This window comes from Anomaloglossus baeobatrachus, chromosome 3 (genome assembly GCF_048569485.1).
Source record: "Anomaloglossus baeobatrachus isolate aAnoBae1 chromosome 3, aAnoBae1.hap1, whole genome shotgun sequence".
Taxonomy (NCBI): domain Eukaryota; kingdom Metazoa; phylum Chordata; class Amphibia; order Anura; family Aromobatidae; genus Anomaloglossus; species Anomaloglossus baeobatrachus.
Window position 1 is genome coordinate 43,469,507 of NC_134355.1, and position 17,153 is coordinate 43,486,659.

A 17,153-nucleotide genomic window follows, 5' to 3' on the forward strand; every position below is an offset into this window, starting at 1 on the left:
TGGCCTGAAAACTGGAGTGGTTAAAAAACATACTCCTTGCTCTCTTAGGTGAGGTAAACTGGTGTTTTTCTACCAGAGAGGCTTGTTCCTCTGACACTGGTGGATTGAGGTCCAGTACGGAATTAATGGACGCAATCAAATCACTAACGTCTGCATCACCTTCGGTTAGATCAATGGGGTACATAGAGGTAGCGTCCGAGCCCACAGTAAAGGCATCCTCCTCGCCCTGCGATTCAGCTCGTGAATCAGAGCCGTGGGACGAGGAAGAAGAATCCCTGCGTCTCCGTTTAGGAGGACGGGGTCTGGGAACAGATGAAAAATCCTCTGTGAGCTCTGCAGAGCGAGTCGGAGCAGCAGAGGCGCCCTGAGAAGGGGGCTGATGCATGCTCAGCAGAGTCCGGGACAGCTGTCCCATGGAGTCGGCAAAGGACTGGGAGATAGCGTTAGAAAACGATGCTACCCAAGCCGGGGGTTCAGCCACCGGGGCCGGAGCAGCCGGAGGGACCACTGGGGAGACTCCAGGCTGAGGCACCACCATGTTAGAGCAGGCATCACAATGTGGATATGTGCTCGGTTCAGGCAGTATGAGCTTACATGCAGTGCATATTGAGTACAGCCTTGCAGCCTTGCTCCTAGTGTGAGACATGCTGCTGAGGTGGGAGCTCTGCAGTAAAGAACACACTCCTTCAGAATGACCCCCAGAGAGTGTATAAGAAGTCCACAACCAGAGGTTGTGGCTTACCAGACCGCTTTATGTGCCCTCCGGATTCCACAGCTTGGACCCCCAGACAGATAGCAGAGCTGCAGCAGCCAGCGCCGATCAGTGTGTGAACGCTGATAAAATGGCGCCGGAGTGAGGAGGGGGGGGCGGGGTTTTGTCCAAGAGCGGGAACCGGAGGACCAAGGAGAAATACAGGGGAGGGAAACATCTCCTCAGAGAGGAGTGTCCTCCCCTCTGCTGAACGGCCGGTGGGCGGCGCCGCACTCTCCCCTTGCATGACTGACATGCAGGTGCAGTGAAAACGAAAGTAGGCCGCAGCCGAAGCCGGGGCCTAAATTTTTCCATGCGGCCGACGAGCAGGCACCATCGGCGCGGTTCTCAGGAAAAAAAACAGAGAACCGGCCGGAAATCACAGCACAGTGAAATAACACACTCTCCCCACAATAAATGTACAAGGGACCCTTCAATAACGTCTCAATACTTAGCTTATGAGACGCAGGGCCAGGTCCCTGAGGGATGAGCGCCCCGTCCGGCAGGGTCCTGAAAGAGCTGCGGATGGAGACCGGTCTCCTGCAAAGCAGTGAGAACCGTGATGGCTCCCACTTCAAGCCAGAGCCCGAGGGATGGTGAAGGAGCGCGGCATGTAAGGCTCCAGCCTTGTAAAATCAACCTCAACAGCACCGCCGACACAGTGGGGTGAGAAGGGACATGCCGGGAGTCCAGCTTGGACCCGCTTTTCTTCCAACTCTTTAAAATCAAAAATGAATGCATGTGTGGATGTGTGACCTCCTGAACACAAATCATTGAACTGGCTAGATTTGGTCATCCAGGGGGTGTATATGCTCAGAGGGAGGAGCTACACTTTTTAATGTACTTTGTGTGTCCTCCGGAGGCAGAAGCTATACACCCATGGTCTGGGTCTCCCATAAGGAAATATTATTATTATTATATAATAATAATAATAATAATAATAATAATAATAATAATAATAATAATAATAATAATAATAATAATAATAATAATAATAATAATAATAATAATAATAATAATAATAATAATAATAATAATAATAATAATAATAATAATAATAATAATAATAATAATAATAATAATAATAATAATAATAATAATAATAATAATAATAATAATAATAATAATAATAATAATAATAATAATAATAATAATAATAATAATAATAATAATATATATATATATATATATATATATATATATATATATATATATATATATATACATATATACACATATATATACATATATATACACATATATATATATACATATATATATATATATATATATATATATATATATATATATATACACACACACACACACACACACACACACACACACATACATACATACATACATACATACATACATACATACATACATACATACATATCTATATCCCCCTACTTGACAAATGAATCTTTCTGGGGTCTCCAGGAGCACAGCCTGCATCCATTAACCTACGGTGGTGGTCTTAAAAGTACAAAATGTTCTGCACATACCTTTGTGAAATCAGTAGGAGACCAAGTGACCGAGGTGACGTCTTGGCTGTGTCCTTGAAGCATTACAGGAGGAGCATGAGGATTGGACACCTAACACAGGAAAACGAAAAGTTCATTTTAAAATGGTTCGAACTGATGATAGATAGATAGATAGAGAATCTATCTATATACACACACACACACACACACACACACACACACACTTGCATTAAGTCGTGAATATATGGAAAGTTGTAAAGTTATCATAGGGCATTAGCATCTTCAATTTTCAGCAACTTGTAGTTCCCCTTTCAGTCTCTGAACCCAATGAAAATTAAACCGGTACAGTGAGGGAGGAGGGGTATGATGCTGCAGACTTAGAGTGGGAGGCGTAGTAGGGGATAGCAGCAAATGAAGAGCTCTACTTCATCTGCAGAGCTGTGAGATCAGACCAGTTATAGACAGAAAACAATCATTGACAACTATTTCTGACTGCACAACCATAGTCTCAGACGGCTGCAATGCGGGGCATTATTAATAAGTACGGTGATGAGGTTGGGTCTGTAAACTTGCAATCAGGCCGCTAGGACTGGTGGTCATAACAGGAATGATAAAATGCCCCCACATCATGGCTGTCTGAACCACACGTAATACACACTAGTTGCTACACAAGTGATTGGGGTTAAGGTCTGAAACTATAGCCCCATAACCTGAAAGAAAAAAAAAAACCCCACACACCACATCAACCACCACCACAACCACCACAGAGATCTCCCTCTAACTACTAAAAATATAGTGTTTAAGCATCTATAAAGTAATGCTCTAGTGGGCGAGTTGATATGTCAAATGGATTTTTGATAGAGGACAGAACAGAATATAACGAAATCCAAAGTAAGGGTGATTGGTGGCTGAAACGCGTTGTCTATGGAATTGGACAGTGGCGAGGTTCTGAGCCCCCAAATATCTATGATTGGCCATTTTCAACTTTCAAGTCTTATTTATAATATAAAACTGCACATTTGCTCATGGTGCAAACTTTCTACACAGGGTGGGTGGGGGGGGGGGATCTGAATGTTGGATGCATGTCTGGTCCCGACGTCAGAGGCATGGTTATGAGATGTGTGCGAGTGTGTACTTTGCTGCAATGTGCTCCCTCGTCACACAAAAAGTATAACGAGACGCGATGTAGGAACAGTCAGAAATACATCAAGATTTAGGGCACAATGAGGTTTTTTTGCTGCACAATACAAGCTGCATAGTCAACCACAAGCATCATGCAGTGACAATGCCAACAGGAAGCCTCAATGCTGCACCTAAACCTAACAACCCATAATATGCAAATCACCATCCACTACATAACACACGGTACTACAGAGTGTCAGGACATTGAAAAGAAAGAAAAAAAACCCCTCACTATAACACAAAATGCTTATAGTAACGTGCAACACAAAAAAAAAAAAAACGAAGTTCAACTGCTCACCCACAAGGTGGCGCACTGCAACACTAACAGGATTTTTTTCCTGTGCACTTTTGAAAGCATCTCCAATAGTGCCAAACCAGATGTATGCACAAACAGAATGTAGTAAACCTTCCTCTTGAAGGCGGCCGCAGCCCAGGTGCAAGATGCTGATGTCACAGCCACTGCCACTCACCCCTCCAAGCTGTGGCGAGGGGGGTTGGGGGGGGGGGATCTGGGCAGTGGCTGTGACATCAGCATCTTGCACCTGGGCTGTGGCCGCCTTCAAGAGGAAGGCTTACTACATTCTGCTTGTGCATACATCTGGGTTTGGCACTATTGGTACATTTTTTCATCAAGGTTTCTCCCCAACTTTTTTTTTTCCCCTTTTAAATTGTACATAAGTAGTCCGACCGCGGGGGCCGCCCCGACCCGACAGCCAGCCCCGCGGGGGCCGCCCCGACCGCCAGCCCCGCGGGGGCCGCCCCGACCGCCAGCCCCGCGGGGGCCGCCCCGACCGCCAGCCCCGCGGGGGCCGCCCCGACCGCCAGCCCCGCGGGGGCCGCCCCGACCGCCAGCCCCGCGGGGGCCGCCCCGACCGCCAGCCCCGCGGGGGCCGCCCCGACCGCCAGCCCCGCGGGGGCCGCCCCGACCGCCAGCCCCGCGGGGGCTGCCAGCGCTGTGTGAATTCCGCCGTTGCAGCAAAACATACTTCTACAGAGCTGCTCAATTAGTGGGAGGTAATTGCTGGATAGAACTTCTACACAGTTGTGGTTTGCTAATTCTTATTGCAATTCCTGCAAATCACTTACTTCATTCCAAAAAATAAATAAATAAATAAAATAAATATGTTCGTGGTCACAGTCACGTGACGTAGGAAGCGGCATCTGCTCCTCAGCTGACAGCCACGCTCACTTTCACTCTGCGCTGTCAGAGGCAGATTAAGAGGCTGCGATCCCCGTCCGCACAGCTGCTCCGGGCTCATACAATACAACAGACGGCCATTCATACGCAACATGTGTCACCCCCCCTCGGGAGGGAAGGGATGAGGGCAATCTTGTGACTCTTTGTAAATGACGATACATTCCAGTAAGCCCAGCATGAACAGCTCGCTAATGACACAACAAGTAGCAAATTTCCACGGTGGTTTTCATTAAGGTAAGAGGTGATTTTATCCCCCATCCATATTATATGGACCCCACCAATACAGCAAAAGCCATTCTCTGAATCAGCCGTTGTCCCAGCAGTCCGGTCTCTACATAATGGGAATAACTGCACAACAAGGGACAAATCCTTTAAAAGTAATCTTATCCACTGATCAGATGATAAATAGGATTCCAGAAATTGGATTCCCTAGAAGCCAACAAGCCTGGGACAATGTTATGCATCACTAGGAATGGAGAGGAGCACACAGTGGGCGCAGGAACGTCTGCAACAGCACTATAAGGGAATGGAGAAATCAGCAGCTCCTACTCATCCATGGAGTGGGGCGGTCAGCGACTGGTCTTCATCCAGGGCCCCACTCTTGCTTCATGGGGACTGATGCATACCACATCAGTCACACAGTGCCTTAAATCATGCTGCTGCGCAGGCGCACTCCTCTATACCCAGCAGAGGTCAGAACACAGTACTGTACTACATGTGCTCCAGGAAAGGCCAAAGAGCACCAGCGCATGCACACTACAGTCCCTGACAGAAGTTCTGTCGCTTATCCATGTTATGTAAATAAAAGCTTATAACCTGACTTTAAATTCATCCATTGGTTTCATAAATTACTCTTTTGAAAGCTGAAACCCTCCAAAATTTGGTTTAGGTTCTGAAAATAAAGTTGCTGCAAAGCTGAAATATTGATCATTTAATGAACATTATTTCCATAACCTTAAAACAAATTTGGGAGGGTTTCAGCTTTCAAAAGAGCAATTTATAAAACCAATGGATGAATTTAAAGTCATGTAATAAGCTTTTATTTACATAACATGGATAAGCGACAGAACTTCTGTCAGGGACTGTACAATACTCTGCAGTATCCTCAGGAGGGCAGAGAAGTGTTCCTGCGCAGGAGCGCGATGTAAGGCACTGTGTATGCTTTAGGACGCATTATCCATACGAAGCCAGGAAAGACTGTTGATTGCAAGAGAAGAAGAGGCGCCGGATAAAGAACAGAGACGCCAATGGGACCGGACTGCACTGCAGGCAAGTGTAATGAAAGATGTTTTTTGCCTTGCAGAGCAGATGGAGGGCATATGTACAGCATTCCAGACTGCTGTATATGAGGGTTTATAGATTCCCTTTAAGAGAACACTGGAAACAAAGCGAAGTAAATGCACCTTAAAAAGGGAACCGGTCACCAGATTTGTTCCCTATAAGCTGCAGCCACCACCAGTGAGCTCATATATACTGTAGCATTCTAGTACACTATATAAGAGCCCAGGCCACTGTAACAAAATAACCTTTTTATACTTACCTGCAGGGCAGTCACGGAAGGGAGTCTCTGGTCTCTGTACGGCACCTCCTCTGTTTGCGATCACCACTCTCATTCCCAGCTCCATGTGGATGATGCATCCCACATCATCCACACAGTATCCTCTGCTGTGAATGTCAGTTATGCTTTTGCTGCTTGAGGCTCCCTCTTGTGGCCAGGAATGGTTTTGACAGACCAGGTGTTCTTGGGCAATGGGCGTTTCCATCGCTAACTCTCTGCCTATTTAAGCCTTGGCCTCCTGGTAGTCTGAGCCGGTTATTATTGTCCTGTAGCTCACCTGCCTTTTCACCTTGCTTTTGACCACATCTACCCCAGATAAGTGCTTGGTTCTTAGTTTTGTTCTTATCTGGGTTTGTCATTTATTGTGGTTATTGTCAGTTTATTTGCATGCAGGAATCTTCCCTCTTTGTTGCTTAGCTGGGAAGCTCCCTGCACCTATGTTTGGAGTATTGCTCCTATAAGTCCATGTGTTTGTTGTTTCTTGAATTTGTAATGGTTTCCGTTTTTCTGTTCATTGGTTTGACAAGAGTGCCTGATATAGGACAGAGTGCAGATCATGTGATCTGAGGACCTTTTTGTACTATCAGGTATTTGTAAGGCTTTTCTCTGGCCACCATCAGCCCCTTTCCTATTTAGTTAGTGGGGCCTCACCTTTACTAATCCTATCCTTTATCTGTGTATTGTATTTTCCTATATCACCGTAGCCTTTGAATGTGGGGGGGCTTGCTATACCTTTGGGGGTCTACTCTGAGGCAGAGAGTTATTCATCTTTCCTTCCTTTAGGATAGCTAGTTTCGCCGTCTGGGTTTGCGGTGCACAGGATGTTAGTTCACTCCTCAGCTACTTCTAGTGTTGGTGGTAAGGGGATTCCGGCCAGCTTAGTTGCCAATGCACTTGTCACCTTTTTGCCAATGATACATTGTGATCTTCCATGGTTCAATCATAACAATCCTCCATTGTGCTCCTGCTCACTTCTCTCTGCCCTACTGTGTGTAGAGCAAAGTACTGTAAACGCGCATGTGCAGGGAAAAAGGTCAAAGACAACCCGTGCATGCGTACTACAATACTTTGATCTGCTCTCAGCACTACAGAGAAAAGTGCTTGTGTGCAGCACTGCAATGGAGGCCTCTGTGTTGACGTAGGATAAATTGATGTTGACTGCAAGAAAAAAAAAAAAAAAAAAAAAGCGCCGGACCAAGATCAGTGACGTCTATTGGATCGGACTGCACCTCAGGTGAGTATAATAAAAGGTCTTTACATTATACAGAGCGGTCTGAGCCCTTATGTACAGAAAGCTAGAACACTATATATAAGGGCTCACTGGTGATGGCCGCAGCTTATAGGGGACAAATCTGGTGACAAGTTCCCTTTAAACACCATGTCCCACTTCAGGGAACAACAACTGCAATCAAATATTAGGCTGGCTTCACATCAGCGGTATTATGCCGCAAAACCGGATCTGGCACAAATGCGTTTCACTTCTTCATTTCCAATGGACTCGCTGCAGAATGCGGTCACATGTGGTTGCGTGAGTCATACACAAGTGCATGTCACCGCATCTTGCCCCGAGTCCATTGGAAATTAATGGAAGTGAAACGCATTTGTGCAGGATCCGGTTTTGCGGCAAAATACCGCTGATGTGTGGTGAGCCTTAACTGCTTGGGAAAGTTTACAGTAGAAGTTTACTCTTCCTGCAACGCCCCCCAGAGGCGGACCAGAGCATTACACTGCGCCCATTAAAATAAAAGAGCTGTGTGCAAGGCATGGACGTAGCAGGTCATGTTATGCGAGAAACTAAGTTTTGTAGCCACTCTACATTGGTAAATTGAGGATTGGAAAACTACTCCCTTTATTTAAGGATTATTCCCATCTTCATAGATTGATACTGTCAGATAGAGCTTTAAAAAATAAACAAAACAAGTACTATACTAGAATTCATTTAATATTGCGCAAAAAAACCCCAAACATGCAAGTTTTAACGTTTGCTTATAGGCTCGTTGCCTAGACGTCCGACCACTTGTGCTGTCTAGGTTTGACGCTGGCAGAGATTTAAAGGGATCATGGCCAGCTTCAAAACAAGGGCTTACAAGTTAAATAGGAGAGAGCTTGTAAGCACTGAGCATATTTTGCTATTTTCCTTAGCAGCAGTGGTCAGTCTCCAAGGCAATGAGCTGTAAACAAGATGTAGTGTGTCAATATCTGTAGAATTGATGCAAATTTTAATAGTAAATTGCAAAAAATGCTCATTATTCCAATCCCCATTTGCCAATAGCCGTTTTATGAAGTTGGCAATAATCCCTTAAAGTCAGATTTTCTTCATAGCGTGCCATGAAAACCTATAGGAGAAGCATTTACCCATATCACTTACCTGCCAGATATAAGCGCTGTGGTCACTCGATCCGCTAAGGAGAAACTGCCCATCAGGACTGAGACTGGACTTTGTATAAAAGGTGGAATTGTGATGACCGGTAAAGACGGAAACTGATGGGAGAGATTAAGATAAGAGTCAGAAGACCTGATGGCCCGACATTCAGGGATTGCAGGCAGAGGACCAATACTCTGGATATCCCACCACGCACGGACGCACACAAGTTACCGTATATAGATCATTTAAATTAATAATAATAATGAAGGGAATTTTGTTTACTTACCGTAAATTCCTTTTCTTCTAGCTCCTATTGGGAGACCCAGACAATTGGGGTGTATAGCTTCTGCCTCCGGAGGCCACACAAAGTATTACACTTTAAAAAGTGTAACCCCTCCCCTCTGCTATACACCCTCCCGTGCATCACGGGCTCCTCAGTTTTGGTGCAAAAGCAGGAAGGAGGAAACTTATAAATTGGCCTAAGGTAAATTCAATCCGAAGGATGTTCGGAGAACTGAAACCATGGACCAAAAGAACAATTCAACATGAACAACATGTGTACACAAAAGAACAACAGCCCGAAGGGTACAGGGGCGGGTGCTGGGTCTCCCAATAGGAGCTAGAAGAAAAGGAATTTACGGTAAGTAAAACAAAATTCCCTTCTTTGTCGCTCCATTGGGAGACCCAGACAATTGGGATGTCCAAAAGCAATCCCTGGGTGGGTAAAAGAATACCTCGATAAAGGAGCCGAAAAACGGCCCCCTCTTACAGGTGGGCAACTGCCGCCTGAAGGACTCGCCTACCTAGGCTGGCATCTGCCGAATCATCGGCCTGCACCTGATAGTGTTTCGTGAAAGTGTGCAGACTCGACCAGGTAGCCGCCTGACACACCTGCCGAGCCGTAGTCTGGTGTCGCAATGCTCAGGACACAGACGACTCTGGTAGAATGGGCCTTCAGTCCAGCAGGAATCGGAAGCCCAAAAGAACGGTATGCTTCAAAATCGGTTCCTTGATTCACCGAGCCAAGGTTGACTTGAAAACCTGAAATCCCTTACTCTGTTCCGCGATAAGGACAAGAGCGCATCAGACCGGCGCAGGGGCGCCGTGCGAGAAATGTAGAGCCGGAGTGCTCTCACCAGATCTAATAATGCAAATCCTTTTCACATTGGTGAACTGGATGCGGACCCAAAGAGGGTAAGACGAAACGGGGATACCTTAGAGAGAAAGGCCGGGACCGGACGTAGAACCACCCTATCCTGGTGAAACACCAGGAAGGAGGCTTTGCATGACAGCTCTGCCAGCTGAGATACTCTTCTGAGTGATGTGACTGCCACTAGGAAGGCCACCCTTTGCGAAAGAAAGTGGGCAAGGCAAACGGCCAGGGAGTAAAACCCTGATCAGAGCACCAGGATAAGACGCTCCTCCAAGTCCTGTGAGAGATCTTGGCGGACGTTGGTTTCCTGGCCTGTCTCATGGTGGCAATGACATCTGGAGATATCCCTGATGACGCTAGGAGCCACCACACAGTGAGGATTAGAGCCGTAGAATTCCGAAGGAAATATGGCCCTTGAGGCAGCAAGTCAGGTCGGTCAGGGAGTGCCCACGGTTGACCCACCGTGAGGTGCCCCAGATCCGGGTACCACGATCACCTCGGCCAGTCTGGAGCAACGAGGATGGCGCGGCGACAGTCTGACCTGATCTTGCGTAACCCTCTGGGCAGTAGTGCCAGAGGAGGAAATACATAAGGCAGTCGAAGCTGCGACCAGTCGTGAACTAGCGCGTCTGCCGCCAGAGTTCTGTGATCCTTGGACCGAGCCATGAATGCCGGGACTTTGTTGTAGTGCTGAGACGCCATTAGATCGACGTCCGGCGTTCCCCAACGGCAACAGATCTCTAGAAACACGTGCGGATGAAGACCATTCCCCTGTGTCCATGTCCTGGCGACTGAGAAAAATCTGCTTCCCAGTTTTCTACGCCCGGGATGTGAACTGCGGAGAAGTTGGAGGCTGTGGCTTCCGCCCACAGCCGCATCTGCCGAACTGCTCGGAAGGCTTGACGACTGCGTGTGCCGCCCTGGTGGTTGATGTACACAACCACCTTGGCGTTGTCCGACTGAATTCGGATCTGCCTGCCGTCCAGCTACCGCTGGAACACCTTTAGGGCTAAATCCACTGCCCTTATCCCCAGAACATTTAACCGAGGGGAGGACTCTGTCGGAGTCCAGGTTCCCTGAGCCGAGTGGTGAAGGAAGACCGCTCCCCACCCTGACAGACTCGCGTCAGTCGTGACCCCAGCCCCGGCTGGGGGCCGGAAGGATTTTTCCTTCGCCCAGGAAGTGGAAAGAAGACACCACTGAAGAGAGGTTTTGCTGCAAGGGAAAGAGAGACTGTCTTGTCTAGGGACGTCGACCTCCTGTCCCATTAGCGGTGTCCGAAAGAATCGGACGCAGACGAAACTGCGCAAGGGAACTGCCTCCCTTGCTGCCACCATCTTCCTGGGACAGTGCATGAGGCGCCTCAAGGGGTGACTGGGCCCGAAGGAGAGATTGCACCCCTGTCTGTAGTGAACGCTGACTATGCCGCGGAAGCTTCACTATCGCTGAGAGAGTATAAAACTCCATCCCGAGATAAGTCAGTGATTGGGTCGGTGTCAGCTTTGACTCTGGAATTTCGATGATCTACCCGAACCCCTGGAGAGTCTCCAGAGCAATGGTCAGGTTGTGTTGACATGCCACCCAGGAGGGTGTCTTGACTAGAGGATCGTGCAGGTAAGTGATCACCGAGTGGCCCTGTAGGACCGCCACCACTGCTGCCATGACCTTGGTGAAGACCCGTGGGGCTGTCGCCAGGCCGAATGGCAGTGCCACGAACTGAAGGTGTTCATCCCTGATGGCGAAACGCAGAAAGCGTTGAAGCTCGAGTGCGATCGGCACATGGAGATAAGCATCCTTGATGTCACCGCTCCCCTTCTGAAGAAACGAGTCGGAGGGCGAGAGCAGAGCTGTATCTTGTAACCGTGAGACAGAATGTCTCTCACCCATCGGTCTTGGACTGCGGCAAGGACGAGACTGTCTAGCAACTTCATCCAATTGCTCGCCAAACAAACGGTCGCCATAAAATGGCAAACCGGTTAAGAACTTCTTGGAAGCAGAGCCTGCCTTCCATTCACGTAGCCACATGGCCCTGCAGACTGCCACTGAATTGGTGGATGCTACCGCTGCACGGCTCGCAGAGTCCAGGAATGGCGTTCATGGCGTAGAACGAAAAAACCTACGCCTGAGAAGTGAAGGACACAACCTGCGTGGCAGAGTTATGTGCAACCGCAATAATCTCAGCCGGAGAAGCTGAGATAGCTTGGAGTGCCCTCACGGCTGCGAAGGCTGGAGCAAAAGATGCGACTATGGCTTCATAGATGGATTTCATCATAAGCGTTATTTGCCTGTCAGTGGCATTCGTGAGAGATGGACATCTGCCCCTAATACTACGGATCTAGCCGCAAGCTTAGAGACTGGAGGATCCACCAATGACACTGAGCCCAACCGTTAAGCACGTCAGGGGGGAAAAGGGTTCAATAAGGCGCTTAGTAAGCGCTTGTCCGTCAAGTTCTGTGCTACTGGACGGCCCCTCTGGAGTTAGAGTGATCGAAACACGCACTCCTGATGAAGTCGGGGAAGGTTCCCAGCGGGCCCGCTTAGCCTATCATAGGCCGCGGTTCGTGACGGAGTTCTCACCGTGGGAACTGGGTGTTACCCTAGGAGTTGTACCGACTCAGAGGGACCCGGGAGCGATGAACTCACAGCTCCCTGGCCCTGTGGTATCGGTCTGGACTGCAAGGCTTCCAGTATCTTAGCAGACCCCCTGTCCATAGACTGAGTCCTGTGATGTGAAAGCTATTCAGAGATTTGCTGATTTCATCATGCAAACTCTGTCGCTGTCATCTGTGCAGTGCCCGTAATATAGCCGCACAAGAGGTACCGGTTGTAAAATAAGCCAGTGCCTTGGCACCCTTACTCTTTAAGAGCAGACAACAGCATGTCGTCCGCAGAGTAATCAGTGAGGGTATACAGCCAAAAACAAATAATGCTGCCGAACAGTGAAATCATATACATTATATTTATATATATATTTATATATATTTATATATATATATATATATATATATATATATATATTTATATATATTTATATATATATATATATATATATATATATATATATATATATATATATATATATATATATATATATATATATATATATATATATATATATATATATATATATATATATATATATATATATATATATATTACACTGCGGCACCAAGGGGGGACAACACCTGAAAAACTGGTGTCCCCTAGTGCTCAGTGAGGGGGAAGGAGGATACCAACGTATGCTCCAGCCCTCCCTGCCGACGCCCAGTCGGCCGTCCCGTCGTTACCCCTGACTGGCAGGCCCCAGAACGGGAGTATATGGCACTAGGCCGTAAGAGCCAGGGACTAAATTTAAAAACGCGGCCGGCAGACATGGCGCGGTCGGCGCGGTAGTCCCAGTCTCACAAACCAGTCAGCAACCGCTGCGGCGTTTGTAACACAGATGCTGCATGCACCGTCCCTCAGGGGACACAGAGTACGTTATGATGCAGGGCTCTGTCTGCGGGAATCCGGTGGCCTATAGTGATCAGTGAGGGGGGGCGGAGGACAGCGAGGTGTGCTCCAGCCCTCACTGTCGGCAACATACCGACCATCCCGCCCTTCTCCCTGACTGGCAGGCTCAGGGGCGGGAGTTTAACACACTAGGCCGCAAAAGCCGGGAACTAAAGTAAAAACCGCGGCCGGCAAACAGGCACGGTCGGCGCGGTAGTCCCGGACAAAAAATCCACACCGCAGTCGCAGCTGCATCTGAGGCCAAGGTGCTTCATGCACCGTCCCAACGGGGACACAGAGTACCTGTAGATGCAGGGCCATGTCCCTGACGATACTCCGTCTCCTGTCCGGCAGATTCCCCCAGGGGCTGCGGATGTGGCTTGTGGCCACCAGATTCTCTGCCCCGGGTCTACCTCAGCTGCAGCCAGAAGTTGCTGAAAACATGGCTGACGGCGTTCTCTGAGGAGGAGGGAGGCGTGGGCGTAGTCACAAAAAGTGCGGGAATCTGGTGCCCCAGCGTGGGTAGTGAGGGGGGCGGAGGACAGCTCAGTGTACTCCAGCCCTCACTGTCGGCGTCATACTGACCGTCCCGCCCTTTTCCCTGACTGGCAAGCCTGGGGGCGGGAGAATCCCATACTAGGCCGCAAAAGCCGGGGACTAAAGTTAAAATCGCGGCCGGCCGGCAGTGCACGGTCGGCGCGGTAGTCCCGGACCCATACGCACGCCGCAGTCGCTGCAGTGTCTGGGCCCAAGGTGCTTTATGCGCCGTCCCAACGGGGACACAGAGCACCTTGCCCTAGAAAGTGCGGGGAATCTTCCAGTGCAGCGTCCCTCCCTTCCCCTGACTGGCAGGCCCGGGGGTGGGAATATGCGATACTAGGCCGCAGAAGCCGGGGACTAGAGTTATAAGCGCGGCCGGCAACAAGCGCGGTCAGCGCGGTAGTCCCGGCGCACTAACACGCCCAGCAGTGCTGCAGCGTGTATGACACAAGCGCTCCATGCGCCGTCCCCAAGGGGACACAGTACCTCACAGTAGCAGGGCCTTGTCCCTGACGATACCCAGCTCCTGTCCAGCAGATTCCCCAGGGGCTGCGGAGGGAGCACGGTCCCAGTGTCTGGAGACAGATTATGGATCCCACTTCACCCAAAGCCCTGCAGGGATGGGGAAGGAAAACAGCATGTGGCTCCTGCCTATGTACCCGCAATGGGTACCTCAACCTTAACAGCACCGCCGACCAGAGTGGGGTGAGAAGGGAGCATGCCGGGGGCCCTATATGGGCCCACTTTTCTTCCATCCGATATAGTCAGCAGCTGCTGCTGACTAAATTGTGGAGCTATGCGTGCATGTGTGCCTCCTTCGCACAAAGCATAAAAACTGAGGAGCCCGTGATGAACGGTAGGGTGTATAGCAGAGGGGAGGGGTTACACTTTTTAAAGTGTAATACTTTGTGTGGCCTCCGGAGGCAGAAGCTATACACCCCAATTGTCTGGGTCTCCCAATGGAGCGACAAAGAAAATAATAATTTTATTCATTTATAGAGCACTATTAATTCCACAGCACTTTACAGCACATTGGCAACACTGTCCCCATTGGGGCTCACAATCTAGAGTCCCTAACTGTATGTCTTTGGCGTGTGGGAGGAAACCGGAGACCCCGGAGGAAACCCACGCAAACACGGGGGGAACATACAAACTCCTTGCAGATGTTGTCCTTGGTGGGATTTGAACCCAGGACCCCAGCGCTGCAAGACTGCATTGCTAACCACTGAGCCACCACAAGACTGCAGTGCTAACCACTGAGCCACCGTGCCGCCCATTTAAATGACTTTTGCCCATTAGACCTAATATGTTTACATGTAATGTTAAAAGCATTGTAGGACTGCTGTAAAATGAGTTGTGAAAGAGCAGACACAAGCTAAAAATAAGCCGGTAACCAGGGCACACCGAGGAGGAATTCCTGCAATGTCATAAATCTTCTCGTCCACATAAGAACAGGGGAGAGCGGCAAATTCCTCTCAAACCTCTTACCAGCTTGACCTCAAATTAAGAAACAAGACACTTTTCTTGTACACCCAGAATCCCACTGGAGATTTTATGGAGACGTTATTGCCCCCTACTGGCAAGTACAGGCATTACAATTAAATGCACTAAAAAAGGACATCCGAAAGCGGAAAAGATTGAACTAGCAGAGGCAATTTTACCAAAAAATAAAAAAAAAAAACCCCACTACATCTTTTATTGCTTATGCATAGGCATTTTTCTTCAATCCTGTCCCACCTCAATGATCCCCATTAATTTGGATATCAGTTGTATAAACTAATAAAGAGGGGTGATTACCAGTTTCCAAAAGAGGTGAACCAATGTTGCAATGTAACCAACTGGGCAACAACGTTATCAGTGCGGCTCTGGCAATGTGATTTATGTGCACATAGCTACTTTCACATTGCATTTCAGTGGCTCCGTCGGGGCATCCGTCCGAAATCCCGCCCCTCCCCCCACAAAACTTGTTTCGGATGTATGCGCCGACAGGGCCATTTAGTATAATGGAGCAGACAGAGCAAGCGTATGCTCTGTCTTGCACCGATTTCGGGTGTATACGCTTTTTGCAGGCGGTCACCTGAACGTAGTCTGCTACGTTCGGGTGTCCACCTGCAGAAAACGTATATGCACGGAAATGGTACAAAACAGAGCATTACATTACATTGCTCCATTACAGTCAATGGCCCTATCGGCGCATGCGTCTGAAACACGCTTTAGGGGGGGTGGGGAGACTGTTTGGACAGATGCCCCAACGGGACCTGTAAACGCAAGGCAAGGTGATGCAAGTCTGAGTATTTGGTCGCAAAAATTTCTGTAACAAATCTGCATTTATTTTTTTTTGTTTTTACAAAAGTGAGTTTTGCTATATATTTATGCATTCTGGGACGGAAAAAAAAAAAAAGAAAAAAAATGAAAAAAAATTGACAAGCTACAGATTTCTGCACAAATTCTGCAAAGAAAAAAAAAAACAAACAAAAAACATGCATTGTGTGCACGTAACCAAAGACTAAGTTTTCTTCAATTAATCCATATGCCAATTCTTAAGAAAATTAATTCAAGTTGTAGGGGCTGAGTCTTCACTTCCAGCTCGGACCTCCTGCCAGTGATTGATAGGTCCCGCTTTGTGTTGCTCTTCCAGCCGCCGTCTTACATAGGTGCTCTCATTTTGGAAGCGGCAAAAGTGCAGTAATGTCCGGATATAGTCGAAAGCCATCTGCACAAGCGCCGCTCTGCTGGAGTGACAATTCCTGTGTGAGACCTCAGGCGGGGGAGAAGGTCACAAACACTAACACATCGTGCAGGTGCCATCATTCCCGGGGGTGCGGCGCATGAACAGATTGCAACAATATCAGGATGTTACTGCACATAGGCCACCACTGGAATGAGCAGGCGCCTGTGCAAAACGTCGGCCAAAGGAGCAAGTCACAGAGTGAGGTGTCAAAAACTGGCAGAAAGAAGATGATCGAGACTTGTAAGTGCAGACGGAGCACATGCAAACACATAAGCATAAGAATTTGTCACGTGATTATGAGACAATTTGTCTTAAATACAGTGGAATCTTGGTTTACGAGAACAATCCGTTCTGGGACTGCTTGTAAACCAAGTTACTCATCCAGCAAAGCAAGATTTCCCATAGGAAATCATTGCAATGCAGACAATTCCTTCCACAACTTGTTAAATGTCCCATCCTGGTCCCCTAATGTGCTATTGCATAAACACACGCACAAAGGCTATGTGCGCACGTAGCGTTCTGCCCTGCAGAAATTTCTGCAGCGATTTGAATAGCACACGTGTGCTTCAAAATCGCTGCAGAAACAGTCCGTAATGAAGAGAAAAAAAAAAAAAGAAAAGAAAAAAAAAAAAGCAGATTTCACGCGCTCTGACTGCAGCTCCTCCCATAGACAGAGCGGGGGATGCAGGCAAAGCG

General features: G+C 48.1%; 1 protein-coding gene across 1 annotated transcript in view; it reads right to left on the reverse strand.

The window, feature by feature from the left end:
* The window catches only part of DTL (denticleless E3 ubiquitin protein ligase adapter), a 68,266-nt gene that overhangs the window by 18,243 nt on the left and 32,870 nt on the right, over positions 1-17,153 (reverse strand). The window contains exons 11-12 of the mRNA XM_075337992.1: positions 8,545-8,657; positions 2,260-2,349 (exon numbers count right to left, since the gene is read on the reverse strand). Of these exons, the coding sequence (XP_075194107.1) occupies positions 2,260-2,349; positions 8,545-8,657 (203 nt within the window). The remainder of the gene's footprint in view (positions 1-2,259; positions 2,350-8,544; positions 8,658-17,153) is intronic.